Here is a 22,843-nt window from a genome sequence, read left to right on the forward strand (position 1 = left end):
GATTACACAAATCTTAGTTAGGATATGAAGTTATACGGTTGTATCTAATAGGTGTGCAAGATTTACTCAACATCAATAAAGCAAGATTCAAAGATACGAAGCTAAAGCTAGACCTCCTACTCTATTTAACGAACCAGGGAAAAGGAAGGAGGGGAATCAAGGTTAGCCCAACTGATCGAAAGAGGAATCAAAGTTATTAGATTCGCCAGCTTGCTGCCTTCAATGCCTCGTTTGTATAACATGTATTGATGATGTCAGTTTCAAATATTGATTCGAGACAAATTTGGGTATCGGTTTTTTATGAGTCTTGCTTGGAGAATCCATGCAAGTGGACTTATGTTTGTACTTATACAGTGACAACTATATCATAGTTTTTCAACTTTTTCTTTCTTATTTAAGATTGTTCATGCTACACATGACATTAGTTACAGTTTAGTTAAAAGATAGCACATGTCCATATTTAATGAGAATCAAAATGCACATCATCCTCTTTTATGATATTGTCATTCAACATTATCACGCAACAAGAACACCACCCCATAAGATTTTCTTTCTTTTCGATACTCAACGCAACTATATTGATCACTTGTGGTAAATTAATTTTAAGGGTTACTCACACTTCGACTTATAACACATGATATAATTTCTTATCATGGTGGTGATGCACACCACGTAATTAATGTGGTAATCAAATCTGCATTCAGCAATTTGCATGTTATGTGAGAGATAATGATTTTCATAGTGACAATTTGAGTCTTAACGTCTCACTCTCTTAGTCTTAGTCAACCTTCGAATCAAACAAAAAAAATCCAAAATGTGAATTCCCATAAAGTGCATACGAATCTTGAAGATTTGTTTTCCTCTTAGTCTTTGTCAAACCACTTAAATTCTTTACTTCCAAGTTATCAATTTGTGTTATCATTTCTTATCTAAAGTATTGTTTTATCTTAAGTGGTGTACACAATTAAGAACACCATTAAGGGTTTGTTTGACAAAGGTTTTTAAATGACTAAAAGCGTTTATAGAGAATGTTTTTGGGTTTCAAAAATACTTGAAGCGCTTTTTGCTAAAAGCGCTAGTTATGTGCTTCTTGCTGGAAACATTTCAAATTCTTTAATTTGCATTTTTACTAATGTTTCGTTTCAAAAACATTATCTAGAAGCGCATTTGATCATTTAAAAGCACTTGTCAAACGAGCTGTATAGGATCTTGCAAAATTCCTGTTGATCACTTAAAAATGTAGGTATACGAGTCATTGCTTTCATTCTCACTAAACTGCCTACGTGTCACGTGTGCGCCGGACGGAAGACTCCAAAACCTGTAATGTAGTTTAAGAAGAAAAACTTACATGCACCATTATTTGTAGCACTCATCACGCAATTACGAGTGATGAATGCTAAAGGAACAAAGAGGTTTACACACCGGGACACCTGAATTTTTCCCGTACTTTATGTGCTACCAAGCTCACGCATGCATGTCAAACCACAATCTTCCCGATAACTTGGCAAATGAAAATCATGCCTGGGAAAAAATCAAGAGTCAAAATTCAAAAAGCAAATGGCTACATATAGGTTACAATCAAAATTGAAATCAAGAGATCAAATGTGTACAACTGGTATCAGATGCTATGACTGCTGACAAACAACAGCCTTGCAAGACAAGTCATCATTTACAGTCCAAATACCGAATTCTTGAAGCCGCTTCTGAACTAAATCTGAAGCCATATCACTAGACCAAAAGACCATCTGTTTTCCATCCACCAAAGATTCATTAACATTACTGTTAACGATCATGAGACCGAAGCTTGTCTCGTCGAGACTCTTGACCTTCACACCCTTCTCTTCCAAAAGCTTTGCCATTATATAACCAAAACTTATGTTCTGTCTTACTAGCAAAGAGTTTGCCATCGTTGCAAATTTGGATATAAAATCATCACCACCAATATTCTGAGCGAAAGATCTTCTGGCAAAGAAAAGTTCTGAGCTCTTCCCTATGTAGAAATCGTATGAGGGATCAGACTCAACAAAAAGGTCACTGCTGAGAGGAAGCATGTTCCCATCCACCACCCAGGCATTGTACCCAGATTCTAAACACTTTTTTAATACATAGACCTTGATCATTTCCACATATGAATCTTGGAGAGACATCAATTTGTAAGCTCCGACACTCTTCAGGAACTGGTTTGTACCAATCACCGGATGTCCTCTTCTTGCCAGATCAAACACGAAGTCAGATTCAGGGCCAATAAGTACATAGTTCCATATATTTAGACTCTCAAAGTGGCAGAGCAAGTTCCTTACTGCCAGCTCTGATACCCCAAATAGGCTCACAATAATAACGGTGTCATGTTTCTGCACAGAATTAAGAACAGACCCGAGTTCATCAAGGCTCCCAACAACTCTGTCAGGAAAATTTTCTCTGAAACAAAAATCATACCACTTAAGATCACTCAATGGTTGCATATCCCAAAAATCTGAATCAAGATAACTTTTATCCAGTATATGGGAATCAGGCCCGGCTGTTTTCCCATAATTAACACCAGCATCCCTGTGAGAGACACTGAGCGCTCTCTCGTGCAAAAAATTGGTGTAGATATTAAAATAGCCACGAGTATGAATGAATTTAATGAACCAAGGTGTCCATATCTTCTCTCCCATCTTTTTATACCACCCTGTTGTCACCTGCACATGAATTTAACATCTCAACTGAGGAATGAGTGAGATTGTAAAAACCTAACAACAACAAAGCCTTTTCCCACTAAGTGGGGATAGTAAAAAAAACTAATAAAAAAAAAAAAAAAAAAAAATATATCTAGAAACCGAATTTTAAAAGGTAATAAAGTACCATGCCATCAAGAAATGGCTTAATGCCTTTTGCCTTGTGATCGTCATACCACATCCTAAACTCCTTCCAAGGTTTAGGAAAGAGAAGCTGACCCCAAGTGCCAACTAGTTGGTACAAGAAGAGTCGTGTTCTATCATCCAATTGTAGTTTGTTCCCGTGTTTACCTATAAGGCAACAACAAATCAAATAGAAGTTATCCAATTGTAGTTTGCTACTGTGTGCCAACAACAAATCAAATAAATAGAAATTACAAAGGTAGGTTCTCCCTTTCTTTTCCTTTCGTTTTCATGAATAAAAAAGTAAAAGAAATATGCCAAGCTAAAAGATGATTTAATTGCAACCTTATGTTCAAATCCAAATATTCAAAACTGAAATCCAAATATTCAGCACTGAAATTTGATTTGCCTTTACATAATACAATCATGCAAACTAGTATCTTATAACATTCTTGCAAACCTACATCATTCAGATCAGAATCAGGTATCGGACAATGCTCAAAGTACAAGAAATTCAGTACTGGTACTAACCATAAGCCCCTTTACATTTACCTTTTCGGGTAACTAAATTAGAAAAAAGGCATTCCAAGGCTGATATTCTAAAGAAAAATAACAAACAAAGAAACCAAAATAGGATGGTACCTGGGACAAACCTTGGTCGCTGCAGTGATGCCCCGTAGATATAGGGACGATAGTTGGAGGCATTGTAATAGTAATTCACAATCAGACTTCTCAGGAACTTGTAATACAGCGGTGAGACCTCCAAGTCATCTTCCACAACAAAAGCGAACTCGTTGTCAGTACTAGGCCACCAGGCCTCCAACCATTGGGCCTGAAGGCCAACATTTGCAGTCCGGTAATGGACGAGTTTGTTCCCAAATTTCCACTCAAACCCATCTACAAACTCCAAAATGTGATGCGACTCCTGCAACTTTTGATCAATGTTTGAAGGGGGATCCCCGAGGGCAAAATGGTCTACGTAGACATGGAGATGGACCTCGTCAGTGAGGTAGTTAGCGGCAGCAAGGGAACGTAGGCAGCGAGCTACCGAGTCAAGCCGATTGAAAGCAAGGACCTTGATGATGAAGGTGAAATTGGGGTTAGAGTGAGAATTTTGGGGAAGGAGAGTGAATTTAGGGTTAGGGCTTTGGGGGGAGTGGGGAAGAGAGGAGTGGTAGTAGGAGAAGAAGAAGAGGACGGAGAGAGAAAAGAGGAGGAGTGGGAGGAAGTGTCTCCTTGGTCCCACCATTTCGGTAGGGCTAGGTTTGGGATTTGAAAGTAGAGAAGGTCATTGTGTTTACGGTGAAGATGTTCAAATAGCTTTGAGGATGAATAGATTCAATTAACTAAGGTGTTCATATCTTATCTCCCATCTTTGTTGTCACCTGCACATAAAGTTCACATCTTAACCGAGTAATAATACTAAGATTGGTTTGGTCTAATATGGGGTTAAGAAGATTGATTAGTTAAATAACACTAGTTTGGGTTTGATTTACAATAAAATTGAACTATCTAATAAATGTTTTCACATTAAAAATAGAAATTGTATAAAATATACAATTCTTATATCATCATGGCATAAAACAGTAAATTAAAAAACATATATTCTACATGAAATGTTTCCCGTCTTTCTTTTTGTTGGATTGAAATATTTAACTATCAAAATATTAACAGTGATGTTCATCACGAATCTTTTCATATCGACCAAGTTTATAAAGTGCTATCCATTATAACAATTGAAATGTCAATTTCTTCTCAGTATAATTTTCCCTAGAATCACGTCAAATTCCAGAAACAAAAAAACATACAAAATATATAACATGGTCAAAATTCATGAGTTAACAAACAAATGTGAATACAGAGTTGTTCGCTCAAAACCTATAGAAACACAAACTGAAATTCTATTACACATATGTCCAATATTGGATGCAGATGTAGTTTTGTTGTTTAACCTCTGATCTGGTATACATATCATATTGACAACTAAATGATACTTAAAAATAGAACTCTTATCAATCTCCATGTCTAAAACCAAAATAATCAAGAAACGAAAATCTTAATGCAAATTCAACCAAGTAAATGTGATAACCAATATCTTCAATGCAACAAACACTAGATTCCGTATACATGTTAGTAAAATGCATTTCAGCCCTTAGTCTCCATTTCCTGGTTTAAAGTTTTATAGTATATTGGCACAAGTTGGTGAAAGGCAGCTACATCATCGAGCTTCTAAAAACGTAGCAGTTTAAAATTCTGTGACGTAAACGTGGCTGAGAGCATTAAAATGCATGAGAAACATGTGACCAGAGAGATGCAATAAGGTCTTGAATAATAGATCAAGACAACATATTAAAGCAAGAATTTTTTTAGTATAAAGGGATAAAAAAACATATAAACCAGGAAACTATATCCCAGGAAAAGATAGATTTAGTTCTGTCACCTAAATTTCATTCTTTAGTATATGCTTTCCCTGAACATAGGATCGAAAAGCACCATCTAAACAAAACATTGCACAGAACTAGAGAACCAAATGCAGCATCAAATGCACATTGGTTTCTACACACCAAGGAAAATTTACAAACCAAACCAATTTGCCAACAAGGGAGTAGTCCTCAAATCATGGCATGGATTCTCTTTGTTCTAGAAGAACTTGTACATAATGTAATTAGCATCGTCGTCACAGCCAGTTAAGCATCCGATTGACACCAAACCCAGTTAAGCATTATACACACCGACACCATCTAGATAAAACATTGCAGAACTACAGAACAAACAATAAATGAACCTTGTTTTCCACACTTCAAAGAAAGTTAAAGAAAGTGTACAACTTGAATCGATTGTCGGACAAGTGGGTTCTCTTTGTTCTAAAGGAAGTTGTGCAGAACGCAGTGCAATCACCATTGTTGTCCCTAACAGTTAAGCATCAGAAAAACACCCAGGTCCCAACCCAGTAAAGAATTACATTTCTATTTGGTAAAATTAAGCTTTAATCTTCAGATACTAATTTAATCAGCTACAAAGATCAATTTTCACAATAATATTAATGATTTAAAACAAATAAATAAATAAATAACCCATAAAAAGAAAGACCTGTTGCTGAGATGCGAGAGTGATCCGGGGAAACCTGCAAGATCTGCGAGAAGGAGGGTGTGAGATCCAGAGGGCAACGAAAATCAGAGACGGAGCCGGGAGATGCTCGTCTATGGCGTAAAGTGGTCGGAGATGCAAGTGAAGCCGAAGGTGGAAAAACTCGGCCCTTGTATCTATCGGTGGTGCTTTTGTTTGGGCTCTTTTTTGTTTCAGTGACAATTGCGGTGGATTGGAAAACAATCCCAATCCAAGTTCAGCGTTACCGCCAAATACAAAATTGGGCAGGTCTATCTCGATTCTCAACCCACGTCTGGGTACCTTTATCAGCCCAACAATTCTAGAGTACAAATAAATGAGCTCATTTAAAAGTATTTTTAAAATGATTGAAAATACGTTTGATGAAATTAATACCGTCTAGTGATATTCATTTTCACATGCTTTAGGTTTAATTCTCGCCAAAGGTGAATTTAAACCACATTATTGCTAGCTCATTTTGAGGCTAAGCCTACCCCCTCTCCTTTAGTGTTAATGATATTATTTGTTCAAACAAAAAAAAAAAAAAGCAGTTAAAGTCCTTTTTGGAGGAAGCCTTAGGTATGTACTTTTTGCAGAAAGAACTAAAAGTGTTTTTTCAAGATCCTTTGAGATTTTTACTTAGGATTAGTTTCATAAACATTTTCACCAAAAACGCTTTCAATCATTTTAAAATAACTTTCAAATGAGCCCCAACACAATATATATGCGCTCAAGCGTAATCAAATTAGTAACTTAACACAATATTAATCACTTGTTTGGATCCGCTCTACAAAGTAATTTCATAATTCAACTATTCATTTATAGGTCATCATTTATAGATCATTCTTATAAAAATAAAAAAAAATACTCAAAATCAAATATCGTTTAGAATATTTTGCAATTTTATCAATAACGCTGTATTCGTCTATTATGTGGGCATGTGTGTTTTTTATTTGTACTCACAACTATGGTCCATGTGTTTTTAATTCAACTATATCTATTCTATTAAGAGAAGAGCCATTGTCAACTTTTTTCCCTTACTAGTTCCAATTTCTCTTTATTTTTTGAGTAATATTATTCATACAATGTTTTATACCACATTTCTATACCATCTCAGGTGACATTTGATGTGGACAACCACATCATTTGAAAAATTTGCAAAACCCAAGGAAAGGAAGGAGAAAGACTCTTCGTATACCACAATCATCATTTAATTAACTAATTTTTCTTTATTATTAGTTTATTAAATAATGAACTAAATTTAAAAATCTAATTAATTCAAATGATGTGGTTGTCCACATCAAATATCACCTACGATGGTATGAACATGTGGTACAAAAATATGATATGAATAACATTACTCTTATATTTTTATTTTTATTTTTTATTAAAGAGTGTGTTCTATGCTAGTACTCGTTTAACAAACCTGGAAATGAGTGCTACAGTAGTGAAGTAAAAAGTGATTGAACAAAAGAAAATCCTTTTCAGTGAATAGGATTGCATTTGTACATTAGATTTGTTGTATCTATTTTTTTATGATACAATCGGATTGCATTTCTCTTAAATACTTTATTTAAACCAGCATAAAGGATGTGAGCACAAAGATGTCACTAAAAGCTAAGCTTGACATGAGCAAGTTAAACCAGCATAAAGGATGTGAGGACAAAGATGTCACTAAAAGCTAAGCTTGACATGAGCAAGTTAAGTACTACTGTAGGGTTTCACAAAAGAAAATACTGATGTAAAGAAGCATTTCAAGCAATCATGTGTGCACTTTCATGTTTCTCAGTGTACTTACGAGTCATACCAACCGATTGTTAGTCTAACGGTATTTCTCTTTATTCTAAAGATATTTCTGTTTATTTCGTTGAAAGAGATCTTAAATTTAAATCCTATTAGATAGCTGACACATATATTTAAAAAGTACAAATATTAGTTTTCATCCTTTAACTTAGGAAAGGATGTCGGAAATGTGATGGAAGTAGTCGAACTGTTATTGTGAATATAAGATCAAAACAAGACGAAGCTTTTATGTGATGAAACATAAGAGGAGAAGAAGAAGAAGAGAAAGGGAAGCCTCTATAAAAATTATGCAACTCCATACTTGAAGCTAATGGCTTTTTGATTTCCAAGAGCTTGTCCGGCAAGTACCAATACAAGTAAAGCAACATTAAAATAATTACAAGTCTCCACCAAATTAAAATTGTAGGCTGTTATTTGAAAAGAAAAATAAAAAGCATGGTAAATAAGTAGGTACCCTTGGATCGCATTACCCAAATTCACCACTTGTTTGTTACACTAGAATAATCAAAATCTGCTCTGAAATTCAATAAAAGGGAACGACCAAGTTGGTGAGCAGACTAGGTTTGCCTGTTGAACAAGCTGAAGCTGTGTTGAAATTACCATGGATATCATCCAAGTTCCACAAACCATCCCACAGATAATTGTCCTCATTAGTGGAGGCAGGTTCAGGCATATAGACATTGCCATGCAACATGGAGCAGAAGAATCCTTGCTCCTGATCAGCTGTGTTGGGGTATACAGTGGTAGTAGTAGAGGTCTCCGAATCCGGCTTCACTTGAGACCAGCAGGATGGTATTTTATTGTTGTCATTTTCATCCAGTAAGGCCATGATTTTCTTGACATCTGCTTGATTAATCTGTCGCAACTGTTGCTGCTGCTGCTGTTGCTGCTGCTGGTGAAACTGTTGCCTCCTTAAAAGGCGATTTTTCGCCTTCTCGGAGGCATCAGAAGGCGCTTTCACTGCCTTTTTCTTGAAATGGGTCCTCCAGTAGTTCTTGATTTCGTTGTCAGTCCTTCCAGGCAAACTCCTTGCAATTGTTGACCATCTGAGTTTGTTTCAAATGACCAAATTAAGCCTTCATATAACAATAGAAAAAAGTAGCTAAAAATATAAATAATAAGTAAAACAAATATTTACCTATTTCCCCATGTTGCATGAAGGTCTACAATGATTCTCTCTTCATGTGGAGTAATTTGCCCCCTCTTAAGGTCTGGCCTCAAATAATTCACCCACCTCAATCTGCAGCTCTTTCCATTTCTCTTCAGCCCTATATAATTATACAACAACAACAAAAAAAATGTTAATCCCATTTATTCAAGGGAAGTTTAACGAAAAGCTTCTGATACTGTTCATTTTAACGAAAAACCATATTTTTATACTAAAAAATCAATCATAGTACTATTCACTTTATTTTGTCCTTATCGGTAAAACTCAAAGTTTTCAAACCTTTTTCATTAGTTTTTCTTTTATTCAATGAATACACACGCATATGTATGCACATAGGAGCACTCAAGACCTAACTGTAATCGGTTAGCAAGTTTAGTTGAGCTATAATATTTTTCGAAGGTCTAGTATATACAAAGAGTACTAGCTAGAATGGAGTTGCATACCTGCAAGCCTAGCGACAGAGTTCCATCTGCCTTCACCATGAACCCTCACATACTCAATAAGCAACCTATCTTCCTCAGCAGTCCAAGGCCCCTTCCTCCAACCCTCCTCTTCTATTAAACCCCAACCCATATGGTGACCTGCCATCATTCCCAAATACATGTGCGAAAGCTTAGCACAACTTTTGTGTTTTGCTTTAGGTAATAGGTATGCTTACCCAAATATGTTGTCTTCCAAATGGTGTGGTATTTTTGGGAGTGGTTGTTTGCATATTTATACATCAGCAGCATAAGCCCTCACTTCGTAAAATCCCATCAGTCAATTTGCTGTCGTTTTCAAAATCTTCCCTTTGCTTTCCACTATTTGAGGTATGATCTGATCTCTCACAAATATCAGTTTAATTTATTTATCTTTCTTCATCTTTTAGAGATTCGAGAATTAGTTAATTATAATTAAAAAAAATTGTTATTGAGCATTTAAAAAAATTCATTGTGCACTTTCAATTTTTTATATGTAGAAAAAAAATACACTTATGAATACTGTACAATAAGATTTTTAAAAATAATATAATCCTAAAAAAAATCTGTTGGCGCCTACATGCTATATGATCGTTATCCACTTCAACTTTATAAAATACAAGTGAACATTTGTTTAGAGAGCAGGAATTGGATTACAATTTTGTAGTGTCAATCGAAAAACGCTCTGCCATGCTTTTTCCATATGTAATTGGTCTATGATGGTTTCATGACTTAAGTTTGATCTCCCTATGGTGTGCACCTCTCTTTTTTTTTTTTTTTTTTTTTTTTTGGGGGAAACTTATGGTGTGCACCCTTGGTGCGTGTTCTCATTCACCTAATGAAACAACAATCAAGTGAATTTTGATTAATCTAGCATTTTCGCTCACTAGCATAACTATAATATATGTTCATCATACATTTCATCATTTAATACATGTCATTTTAACTAACTTTGTTTAACTTTTATATTAAATGTTTCTTTTTTAATTTTGAAAAAAAAATTATGGTTAAGTGAAAAGACACGTGTCAGATGATGATGTGTATTATGAATATACACCATAGTTTATAGTGGTGAGAAAAAATACACCGATTTCATAAGAGAATTGTTATTAGCACTCCAAAAATCTCATTTTACATTCCAAACTTTCTATATTAAAAAAGAAAAATACACTTATGAGGAGTGTAGAATGAGATTTTTGAAGTGCCAATAACACTTCCCTTTCATAAAACATCGAGAAAAATAAACCTATCAATTTAATGGTTAGAAATGCGTTCGCATTGTAGAAAATCCATCTTTATGGTCTAAGTGTCGTCATTATTGATTTATGATTTAACATCATGGATCAACCCCAAATATTAGACCAATCAAGTGGCTAATATGCTTCAATCAAGAAGATCAAAATTTTTGGTTTATACAAGGGTTTTTTTAATTTTTTGAACAAACGATATTATTTACATTAAGAGAGAGGAAATAGGCTTAGCCTCACAATGGACTAACAATAATGTGGTTCAAATTAGTCTTTGACGAGAACTGAATCTAAAACCTCTCACCTACAAGTGAAAAGAAATATTACTAGACCATAGTACTAAGTGACTATGTTAGGGCATTTTAGGAAGCTAAAAATATGCCATTGCATTGGGTGACACATTCTAGTAGGATTCAAAACGTTAAGTTCTTGGATGCTAAAGTGCGACAAAAGAGAAATAGGAATTCCATGGATTGTGGCCACGTACATAGTGATTATGCATTTGGACAACAAGAATTAGTAGCTCCATTAGCATACTAAGCATAGCCTGATATATTTTAAATTAAAATTTAAGTGGGTGGTGGCATTGTTTAACTTGAAAATTACTAGAGGACCAATGTGGTTCGACCAGGTGTTGGATTTGCTTACTTCTCAAGGAGATTGTTCCAAGTAATCACTCTAAAGGATGAATTAAATATTAATTTGATGATGCCATTTTGGGTATTGGGGGATTATAATTCTCGAGGTATTGATGGTCTTGGAACGTCACCTAGGGGACACGTGGTACTTTTTTTTATTTTCTACTATATTTTGGGAATGACAGTGGTTTATGGACCACACGCAGCATGGGTTTTTTATGTTGTAAAATTGTAAAATTGCTTCGCGGGTGAAGGCGATGTTATGAAAATAAGTGATCTGTACACATGAAAGATGATGGATTATGAGACAAATAAATATTAACTTTGGGCAAGTTTATTTATTTATTCTTCGATGCGAACTCATAGTGATGAGGAGAGAATTGGAACTCGGAGCTCAGATTTAAGAGTGAATGCATGATTCAAGTTTCTTGTATTTTGAGAAAGTTTGTTAGGTAAACACAGTCGTCTCGACATGCATGCAGATATAAAATGTTTTGTGTTGACATTAATATATGGTGTTTTAAAGTCACTCATATTATATACTTATTGTTTTAAAAATTCCTGCCTAGCACCGCTTAGACAAGGTCGGTCCTGAAAATTTGGGGGCCCTAGGCAAGCTTTCAAAGTGGGGCCTCTGACTCTCGACCCTTTTGTACATTGACACGTGTAAAAAAAAAATCACTAAATACATGAAAAGTTTATTTCTAATCAAATATCATTAAAAATTAATATATATATATATAAAAAAAGATATACAAACATTACTCAAATATTACCCGTCTCGCGTTTTTAAATGCAAATGCACTTAATAAGTTTACATAATCTAATTTTTCAATCAATTCAAACCAAAACAAAAGTCTCTATCCAATACGCCAAATTCCAATCATTTTCTATTGTTACAACATCTTATAGATAGGGAAAATACATTCAATAAATGAAGTCCCTACCCAGTATTTATTACATTCAATAAATGAATGAATGGTTGGATTATAGAGACAACATCTTACAGCTAGGGAACATACTAGAGTGAAGAGGATTGTAATTTTCGTACACGCGCCTAGGTGAACAATGCGGATTTGAATAATTTATTATATATCATATAAACTAATTAATTTGAAATTTTTCAAAAAGGTGAGAGTTTTAGCCTTTTAGGTACATAATAAAAATTTATATGGTGTGATCTTAAAATAGGGAAATAAAACCCCATAAAAATAAACATAAAGGTGATATTTAAGAGAGAAGCAAAAAAGTAAAAATAAGATGGTGGGGACTATTTGAAAAGGAGAAGACGTGCAGCTATAAAAAAAAGATGGTGGGACCATCTTAAGTAAAATCGTGCAATTAAATGATGTTGGGAATAGGGTCGTCTTCTTCCTCGCGCAAGGCCGATCCTACAACAAAAGATTTTCAGATTCCGGCGTTTACTATAAGCCTGCATAACTCCCCCCCCCTCCCTAAAATCCCCATACAGACATGCCTAGCCCCGCCTAAAAACTGGGGCCCCTTCTAAAGTGGGGGCCCTAGGCGGGCACCTACTTCGGCTACCCTTAGGGCTGGCTCTGGGCTTAGGCCCCGTCTAGGCACTAGGTGGCTAGCCACCGCCCTGATTAATCCCTAGGCATTTCAAAATTAAGAAAGGGTGCCTAGACCTGCTTAGGCACCCGCCTAACCGCCAAACCCACCTAGACACCCGCCAAGGTTGGGACTCTCATTTAGACCGAAAATACAAAACTTTCATTTTGCATTTTATTTTTTCCATTATATTGTAAGAGACTTGTTGAATACTTAGGTTAACACACATTATATCATTGTTCCTCATGTTTTCATTATATTCTAATACTTTATAATTTATATGTCATTTTATTTTGCAACTTATGTATCCCAATGAAATCATGTGCTTTATAAGTATAATTAGGCACATATTTATATGATATATAACAAATTTACTTAAATCTGTCTAGGTGCTAGGCCTAACCTGCCGCCTAACTAGTGCCTAGTGTCTTTTAGAACCTTATATATACTAGTAGACCTTGGTAAAGCTTGGTTACCATTAACGTGAATTAGTAAGGCTCAAGATGAACACATTAAGACAAATATATTAGACGCAAGGGTCACGATGATTTGTCACTTGTTAGTTTCCTTGAAACTTAATGGGCAATGATATATTTAAACTTAGTGTTAAAACCTTTGAAGCTTTAGAAAAATCTTTTAAACTTAGTGGACACTAAAATATTTATAAGATTCGAAATCTTCTTTTGAGTACGTTTGCATATGCACTTTCTCCACACACAAAATAATAAATAAATAAACCCCTTAAAACTAATCCTAAAGAAATATATAATAGGGGTTTTCCAGAAGTTAACTAAGCACTCAAAAGTACTTTGTTATCGAAGTGTTTGCAGCCCTGATAAAAGAGTAATGTTAGGTAGAATAATTTTTTTAAATCAAATTTGCAAATTAAATGATGTGGTTGTAGATGATTGAATTATTAATTAAGTATCGATTAACGTGCTTATTTCTTATTGATGACACATTATTTGATTTTCCAATTTGGTTTAAAAAATTTAATGTCCCTAACATTACTTCTCATAAAATCATTCTCAAGTACATCGTCCTTATTTTATTTTGCCATCATATGCTAGATCAAACCTCAGTTCTACCATGCATGGTGCATCTGTTTATTTATTTTTATTACATAAATGTAGTTCTCTTATTCGAAGGAACTTATATTTTACTCAGAAGCACTGCCGGTCACCGGCCTTGTAGGCCAACTGGCCAATTGCAACCTGCTCATCCCCTACAGAGTTGCTCCTTTAACCGTATAGAGTAACTTTGCGAGCTTCGGTTTAAAGTTTCACTCTCGAGGTACGAAAAAGCTTCGGTACAAAGTACAAACACTAAAAGCCCTTTAGCCACATATTGTATTTTGTTTGGAAATTGGAATGGCTGTGAACGGTTGATGATCTTTTTCGGATTCTTACAATCAATTCATCTTAGTCGTTTATTATATATCGTATAATTAGTTTTTGTAAATACTGTTTGTATTCAATTTTAAATAAAAAGTTCAAAATAATTTCTAGCCGTAGGACAACTGATGAATGACTAAAATGAACTGATTCCTAAAAACCTTGCAAAGAAGATCCGGTTCCACTTTGAACCGTCCATGCTTAACTTTAATTCCTAGATGTAATCTCCTTTACTTTATTTATTACTATTGATTACACAGCCACCAACCTTAAATGTATGAAATGTTCATATGTTTCTTAGTCACTATATCACATCAGATTTTCTATGATTAATTATTTCTACACAACACTAATCCGTGTTTAGTACGGATAATCAAAGAAAGTGAAATATCTTGCACTTGTTTAACAGCTAAGAATGTACGTGCTTAAAGCTAGAAAGATCTGACCATGTGGGTTCCTTAATTATTCTACTAACCCTTGCCCTGTTTTTTAATTTGATTTAAGGCCGGGTGTCATTTCAAAGAAGATTAGGATAAAAGTTAGGGCATGATGTGGGGTTTCAATCCCTAATTATTTAACTAATTGTGCTTTGTCTTTTTCTTTGTTGGAAGGGAATGTTGTGGCATGGCATACCCTGGTTTCTAGAAACACTTACTGCCTAATCACATTTCGAAAACTAAATGAGTTCGTGATGGAGTCTATTTACCATTGCTTATTATAAAATTATTTTTGGGCCTTGATATTTTTGTTGAGTTGGAATTTCACTAGCAAAGGTTAAGCCAATCGTTATTCAGGAGAATTACTTTTTAAGTTTTTATTTGGGTGAAAGAAGAAATGATGCCAAAAATTAGTATTATGATTACACAAATCTTAATTAAGATCCTAGGTTATACGATTGTTGTAAGCACACGCGTGTGCAAAGATTTGCTCAACAGCAGTAAAGCAAAATTCATAGATATGGAATCCATGAAAGATATAATTAGATAATAATTAGATAAGTTTATCTTAATTTCCTCCCTCAATCTTCTTGTCAGTGCATTGTAAGAATATGTTGAAGTGTTCAAGAAACAGTACTTGATCGGTATACGAACGATGCATATATAGTGAAAACTTATTCCAGATTAAAAAAAAATTAAGAATCTTGTTAGAACTAAAAAGGAGTTGAACAACGATTGATTTAATTACGAGTTGGTGACTTAGTGGAAAATGACAGATTACGATACTACCTTAAAACTAAAAACTAGCTAGAGGTCTCGGGTTCGAAACCCGTTGTTGGTGTGGAAGCCAGACTTGTGGCCAAAGGAAGGCTGAAATGCATCTGTGAGTCTTCTTGGCATCTGAAATGAGTGAATAATCGTGACTTGCCACCAGTTGTCCCCCTTTAAAAAAAAAAAAAAAAAAAAAAAAAAAAAAAAAAAAAAAAGGCAACAATTGATTTTGTTGAAAACATTGACAACCTACTTTGGTTCTTGAGGTATTTGTTGATTTGCCCCTAAACTTGTATGTAACTGCCAAGGGATATTGACTATTATAAAAGTTCAGGGGATAATCGGCCAAAATTAAGGTTTAATTAGGGGGAAAATTGGCTAATTATAAAAGTTCTAGGGAGTAATCGGCTAAAATTAAAGTTCAGAGGAGAAATTGGAAGTTCCATACAAATTTAGGGGGTAAATCGACAAATATGCATTGGTTCTTTAGTTCTTTGTAGTATGTGGTGCTACATTTTATTTCAATGAGGAATTGTTTGATCTTATATTAGTGTTGCACAATTTTGACAATCATTTATAGAATTTTGTGAAATTAACATCTTTACGAGTATATATATGAAGAAACACTTGTGTTGAATTGTTTTTACCACATGACAATGCCCAAATTACAAAACAATTGATAAAAGATAACATGTAATATAACTCTGGACATATGCGTTTTTTTTTTTTTTGTTAACATATGCCATGGTTGCGAATTGAACGAACTATTCTGTTGTTCATAAATAAAAAATAAACAAAATAACTCCAGCATGCTTAATTCTTCTGGATATGAAGCCTTAATATTGTTTGGTTGTATGAAGTCGTTTGCTCTTGCAGAGCAATCACGTATCAGCCGGCTTAACTTGTAAATGTAAATCTTTCCAATGCTCTGATGATTTTTACTTGGTAAGTACGGACCTCAAAGTTCTACATTTAGCGTCGATGCAACTTTATCACCTATCGGTATATATATATAAGCTCAGAAAACCATAAAATCTAATTACTAATCAATAGCCTGCGATTTTTAACAAAATTACAATAAAAATCACTAATGGCCTGTCAAAAGTATTGTATTAGTGCACCATGACAAAAAGTAATTATGCATGAAGGATTCTAATTAATTTGGATAAACTTGTCAATAAAAGTGTCATAGATAACGGACAAAATTCCTAGAGCAGTACTCAGTAAAAAGTAAGGGTTTCTGTAACTTCTATACGCTTTTGACAAGCATAAATATCGAAGGATTTTGCCGTCCCTTTCACTCATGCACGGTCACCACCAAAAGGTGGAGGAAAAAGTAAAACTCAGTTTTAAGAATGTTGGAAAGCTTGTGCTTGATAGTAAAATAAAAGAAGCACGCACTTAACGTAAAAGTATGCATTGCTGGTGGCCCTTCGAACAAATGAATGATACCCATCCGCTTGTAATATTTGTATAGGCTGTTGAAGCCGTCACAACGCTTTAGGTGCGTGAATTAATCTACCATGCAACTAGAGTTTAATTTACCCTTTTATAACTAGCTGGTAAGTTGGTAATTATGGATGTGGCTAGATGCATCATGTATGAAATTATAAAAGAGGCCTTCTATATAATTCACCAATAAATCTGATCAGTGGCCCCAGCACACAAAAATTATGAAGCTTCAACTTTACAACATCAACCACAACAAAAAAAAAAAAAAAAAAAAGCATTTCACTAAATAAGGTTGGTTGTATAAAGGTTTAATTTCGACTTAATTTAATTTTCCCAAACAAAACTTAAGGAAAGAAAATTCATGCTTAATCAGCAACCAACCATGATTGATGACTCAAATTGCCAACACCGGCCATGGTTGGTTTATTTTTCTTTTTTTGTTTCTCCCTCTTGAATTGTTTATTTTCTAGGCAGCTACTACTTCTAATCTTATACATAAAGCCAATACAAAGGTGAATAGTGCTTTTGGTGTCACCAAGCTTCAACAAAATTATTTGGACAAAAATGCCCCCAAAACAAAAAATATGACATCCCACATTGCCCAGGGGAGTGATTCTTATATGTATATTCTCATCTCTACCTAGCACGAGGCCTTTTGGGAGCTTACTGGCTTCGGGTTCCGTAGGAACTCCAAAGTTAAGCGAGAAGGGGGCTAGAGCAATCCCATGATGGGTGACCCACTGGGAAGTTGCTCGTGAGTTCCCAAAAACAAAACCGTGAGAGAATGGTAAGCCCAAAGCGGACAATATTGTGCTACGGTGGTGGAGCAGGCCCGGGAAGTGATCCACCCCGGGCGGGGATGTGATAATTTGGTATCAGAGCCTAACCCTGGTCGCGAGTGTGCCGACGAGGACATCGGACCCCAAAGGGGGGTGGATTGTGACATCCCACATCGCCCAGGGGAGTGATCCTTAAATATATATTCCAATCCCTACCTAGCACGAGGCCTTTTGGGAGCTCACTGGCTTCGGGTTCTGTAGGAACTCCGAAGTTAAGTGAGAAGGGGGCTAGAGCAATCCCATGATGGGTGACCCACTGGGAAGTTGCTCATGAGTTCCCAAAAACAAAACCGTGAGGGAATGGTAAGCCCAAAGCGGACAATATCGTGCTACGGTGGAGTTGGGCCCGGGAAATGATCCTCCCCGGGCCGGGATGTGACAAAAAACTTCAAAGGCATCAAATAAGGCAGGGGCATTTTTGTCATTTTAATAGTGCTTTTTTTAATAATTAAATTTTTTATGCTTTTTTTAAAATAAAAAAAAAATAGTACCTCACAATAGGCTAGCAATAATGTGATTTAATTTATCTATTTTTAAACACGTTAAAAACATCTTAAGAGGCATGTAATGCCGATTATAAAAAGGGTCTTTTGCACACGGATAATAATGTGATTAAATTAGTTGTCAAATGATTGTTTTTTTTATTTTTAATAAACGATATTATCTACACTAAGGGAGAGGGGGTGGGTTTAGCCTCACAATGGGCATCTACACTAAGGAGGCGGGGTGGGCTTAACCTCACAATAGGGTAGCAATAATGTGATTCACTCAATTGCTTATTAAATATTATTTTCTCTATTCTTAATGTAAATTCTATAGAGACTGATTTTATTATGTGAATTGAGCTACTTTAATTAGTTTATGAGGGGTTTCTTCAAGCATGATATAAGATTATTCATTTACTTCAAATATTTTACTTTCCTTTTGTGAATTTACTCATATAGATACATTTAAAACATATAAGTCGCACGTAGCACGCCGTGATTCAAAAAATGGCTTCTACACACACGTAAGCGCGTGCATGAAGGCTAGTCTATATATAAAGCCAATGGAAAAGTGAATGGTGATTTTGGTGTCACCAAGTTTCAACAAAAAAATTTGGACAAAAATGCCCCCAAGACAAAAAACTTCAAAGGCATCCCAAAATAATGCATCAAATAAGGTAGGGGCATTTTTGTCATTTTAGTAGTGTTTTTTTTAATAATTAATTTTTTGTGCCTTTTTTTTTTTTTTTTGTATTTTTTAAATTAGTACCTCACAATAGACTAGCAATAATGTGATTCAATTTCTTTATTTTTAAACATGTTCAAAACATCTTAAGAGGCGTGTAATGCCAATTATAAAAAAAGTTTTTCGCACGCGGATAATAATCTGATTAAATTAGTTGTCAAATGATTTTTTTTTAACAAGTGATATTATCTACACTAAGGGAGTGGGGGGGGGGGGTGGGCTTACCCTCACAATGTGCTAACAATAATATGATTCAATCAGTTGTTTATTAAATATTATTTTCTATATTTTTAAACACGTTCAAAATATATTAAGAGGCGTGTAATGTCGGTTATAAAAAAAGTCTTTCGTACGCGGATAATAATGTGATTAAATTAGTTGTCAAATGATTTTTTTTTTTTTAAACAAACGATATTATCTATACTAAGGAGGAGGGGGTGAACTTAGCCTTACAATGAGCTGGCAATAATGTGATTCAATCAATTGCTTATTAAATATTATTTTCTCTATTCTTAATGTAAATTCTATATTGACCGATTTTATTATGTGAATTCAGCTGATTAGATTAGTTTATGAGAGGTTTCTTCTAGCATGATCTAAGATTATTCATTTACTTCAAATATTTGATTTTCCTTTTGTCAAATTAAGCATATAAATACATTTAAAATGTGTAAGTCGTGCGTAGCACGCCGTGATTTAAAAAATGTCTATTGCACGCGCGTGAGCGCATGCATGAAGACTAATTTGTTATTATGTAATTCAAAATTAATATAGTATAGGATTTAAGATTTTTATTTTCTAAGCAACTATCCTTCACACGCAAATTATCATTTTAGAATACTTGCTAAAAGAATAATACATCATTCTAAAATATCTATTCACGCACACCTTGTTAATTTTTATCCATCAATCTTGTTTAATTTATTCAATCCAGCGATAGGAAGTTGAGAGAAATGTATGGATGACACCACCATTTAAAATACTCACTAAAGGACTGTAGGGTGAGGGATGACAAATTAAGTTGGAAGTTTTTTAATTTATTATTTTTTTTTTCTATTATTGGTATACCTATATCATATTCCTAGATGCATGTAGAACAGAAAGAAGACTCCATAGTACAATATCATTTGATGGTGCTCTCAAAATATAAAACAGAAGGCAATAGTTCATGTGCTACTGAAAGTTGCATTAGTATTATACCTGTTACTGTCATTACAAAAAAAAAACAGCATTTTTCAGACAAAAAGATTTTGTCAAGCCAAATAAGGTTTCATCGCCTAATTATTTGCTTGATGGATATTCAGCGGCAAATTTGGTCGAACAAAAGTCATTGTTCAAATGTTTGCCCAACGAGTAATAAAATTGTATCATGCAAATACTATTTGCTTGATGAAATTACCAACGACGATTTCGTCACACCAAGTGCGTTGACCAACTTGAACTTATGAACCAAGCTTGCCCGACGACAGTATTCACTGTGAAAACCCATTATTGAGCTGATATAGTATCCTAAACGATGACAATCTTATAATTTTGGCCGATGAATTTTTCATTACTTCATTGGGCAAAACTATATTTTTTTCTGAAATAAAAACATATATAATATTTTACCGACGAAATAGTCGTCGGGGCAAAGATTTTATAGAGAAAAAAAAATACAAAATACATGCTCAATAAAATAATTCGTCAAACAAACGTTTTACTTTTTTTGTTTAAGAAATTCGTAATTTGAATTATATTTAATTTAAATAAATAACTTAATTTTAATTATATTAATTCAAAAAAAATTACAATATAAAAACAAATTATTTAATGAAGTTAAAACTAATACAAATATACGTAAAATATCCTAAACTAACTACTCCTAGGGTGGTTGTGGGATGGCGGGAGAAGTCATTCGAGATGGTGGGAGAATGTCATTGGGAGGATAGAGGAGGCGAATGCCAGAGGCTACCATTGCTTGCAACCATCTCTCGCATGTATAGTTGAAAGTTATTCTGTTGTTGGTGTGCAACTTCTTCCCGAGCTTCTTCTCGCTGACGCATAGCCTCTAATTTCATCTCCAACTACTATAGTCTGGAAAGCGTCCTGCTTCTAGGTTGAGAGCTAGATGAAGAAGATCCCCCGAGGTTCAAACCCTACGTGCTCCTAGGCTGCGGAAGTCCCAGCCTCTTTGTTGCCCAACCCTGTCCATCAATAACTATAAAGACACATTTGGATTAGGTGTTAGCTATTCCATTGGGGTTTTTAGTTGTTTCTAATAGATGTTGCCCAGGTATTTGTCCTTCTTCTGCAACATAGAAACCTACAAAAGAGAAAAAAGAGAAACCAATTAAGATTATCGGTTAGAATTATAAAATTTTCAAGTGAAATGAAATTTGAAATTGAAATTTTGAACAAAATACTTACATAATTGTGGGCAACCACTTGATTTCCATAATTGGCATGTGTATCCCCCAGGCATCGACTTCAGGGAAAAACGAAGCCTTCTCGCACTGTTCGTCAACCCGATAAATAAGGGCAAGCACCGAAGTGATATGGGTACTGCTTTGCTTCCTGGTTAGCCTTATTTGCCCTCAATTTCCACTATGAACAAAAAAAAAATTAATTTCATTAAAATAAAAAAAAACTTACCAAAAGTTCCTTTACCTAATCTCTGACAATTTATTTTTGATGATTTTTGGTGCATACTATCTCATACTATATTCAAACAAGTTTACCAGTTAGTTCGTGAAAATTAGTTTCATAGACTGTGTATCCCGTCAAAACAATAGATTCAACAAACACAAGAATTTTTTTTGTATTTCTATTAAGTAGAACATAATATTTTGTGGTAGCCACTAGTGTATGTATTTTTAATTGATGATCGAGTCTACTCACTGTATTCGTCTAAGTTCAATGAGGGTAGTTGTAAAAAGTCACCAAAATCAGAGCTAAAATAACTGTTTGATCGTGATGATACATTTCCAACCACTAAAAGATTTTGTCTAGTTACCTAATCCTGGAAACTTGCATTTGGGTTATTTTTGGCATATGTCATCGTAGAGTATATATGAACTACATTGACAGTTGGATTATTGAAATTAATTTTGTAAACTGTGAAAGTCATTGAAGGAATTGAATATGTCAAAATGCCCCTCACCTTTGCCCGATGAAGTCTTTCATTTTGCCCGACGAACTGTAACCCTAAATCCTAAACCTTAAATTATAAAATATACCTTGCCCAACAAACTTCTTCCATCGGGAAAAAGTACGCACCAATTTTTTTCATTGGCGGAAAAAATTTGCCCGATGACGTTTAATTTGTCCCTCAAAATGTTCAGTTGTCTAAAGTCTTTGGAAGAAAAAGAAAAAAAAAACCCAAATGTTGATCACTTTTGCCCGACTAAATATTTTTTTCGTTGGGCAAAAGTAATGTGCCTAATGAAACTTGATTTGTCAAGCAAATGGTAATTTCTAATAGTGTGTATGCATGGCAAGTGCAGTTGATCATTAGAGCATCTCCAATGGAGACCTTAATTGGAGTTCCTACATGAAGGAAAATTTGTAAAAACAAGTTCATTTGAGCAACATCAACAACATGCAATTAACAATTAAAAGGCGGAATCATGTTTATATGCACTAAAAAACAAAACTTAACCCATGAACTTCAAAGCCTAGTAGATAGGTGAACCAAGACTCAACTCAAAACAAAGTGAGTTGAGAAATCAATACCTTTGTAGATTCCTCTTTGCATAAACAAAGGCTAATCACCCAAAGAGAGGGCCTTCATTCCTTGCATCTTAGATCCATGGATTTGGATGGATGAAAAGGTTTCTCCAAGTTCCCAAAATTGAAAACCTCTAAGTCTCCACACCAAGGCATATTGTAGAAGAAATGAGTGACCTTG

At 34.6% G+C, this 22,843-nt stretch overlaps 2 protein-coding genes across 2 annotated transcripts; both read right to left on the minus strand.

The window, feature by feature from the left end:
* Window positions 1-1,523: 1,523 nt before the first annotated feature.
* Window positions 1,524-6,216, minus strand: LOC137737708 (uncharacterized). Its single transcript, XM_068477251.1, has 4 exons — window positions 5,931-6,216; window positions 3,483-4,225; window positions 2,845-3,008; window positions 1,524-2,681 (listed from the first exon to the last, which is right to left on the minus strand). Exons 2-4 carry the CDS (start codon window positions 4,087-4,089, stop codon window positions 1,626-1,628), a joined length of 1,827 nt encoding a protein of 608 aa, XP_068333352.1. The 5' UTR covers window positions 4,090-4,225; window positions 5,931-6,216; the 3' UTR covers window positions 1,524-1,625.
* A 2,055-nt stretch (window positions 6,217-8,271) lies between these two features.
* Window positions 8,272-9,519, minus strand: LOC137736088 (MYB-like transcription factor EOBII). The gene is made up of 3 exons (XM_068475423.1): window positions 9,360-9,519; window positions 8,887-9,016; window positions 8,272-8,794 (listed from the first exon to the last, which is right to left on the minus strand). Exons 1-3 carry the CDS (start codon window positions 9,517-9,519, stop codon window positions 8,272-8,274), a joined length of 813 nt encoding a protein of 270 aa, XP_068331524.1.
* Window positions 9,520-22,843: the final 13,324 nt, after the last annotated feature.

Source organism: Pyrus communis, chromosome 6, assembly GCF_963583255.1.
Source record: "Pyrus communis chromosome 6, drPyrComm1.1, whole genome shotgun sequence".
Taxonomy (NCBI): Eukaryota; Viridiplantae; Streptophyta; class Magnoliopsida; order Rosales; family Rosaceae; genus Pyrus; species Pyrus communis.

Excerpts from the sequence above, each read along its gene's own strand:
- LOC137737708 (XM_068477251.1), bottom strand. The coding sequence starts at position 4,089 with ATGGTGGGACCAAGGAGACACTTCCTCCCACTCCTCCTCTTTTCTCTC. Across the intron at positions 3,009-3,482 it reads GCGACCAAGGTTTGTCCCAG|GTAAACACGGGAACAAACTA; the intron begins GTACCATCCTAT and ends GTTGCCTTATAG. Across the intron at positions 2,682-2,844 it reads AGCCATTTCTTGATGGCATG|GTGACAACAGGGTGGTATAA; the intron begins GTACTTTATTAC and ends ATTCATGTGCAG.
- LOC137736088 (XM_068475423.1), bottom strand. The coding sequence starts at position 9,519 with ATGTATTTGGGAATGATGGCAGGTCACCATATGGGTTGGGGTTTAATA. Across the intron at positions 9,017-9,359 it reads CTCTGTCGCTAGGCTTGCAG|GGCTGAAGAGAAATGGAAAG; the intron begins GTATGCAACTCC and ends ATAATTATATAG. Across the intron at positions 8,795-8,886 it reads CATGCAACATGGGGAAATAG|ATGGTCAACAATTGCAAGGA; the intron begins GTAAATATTTGT and ends AAACAAACTCAG.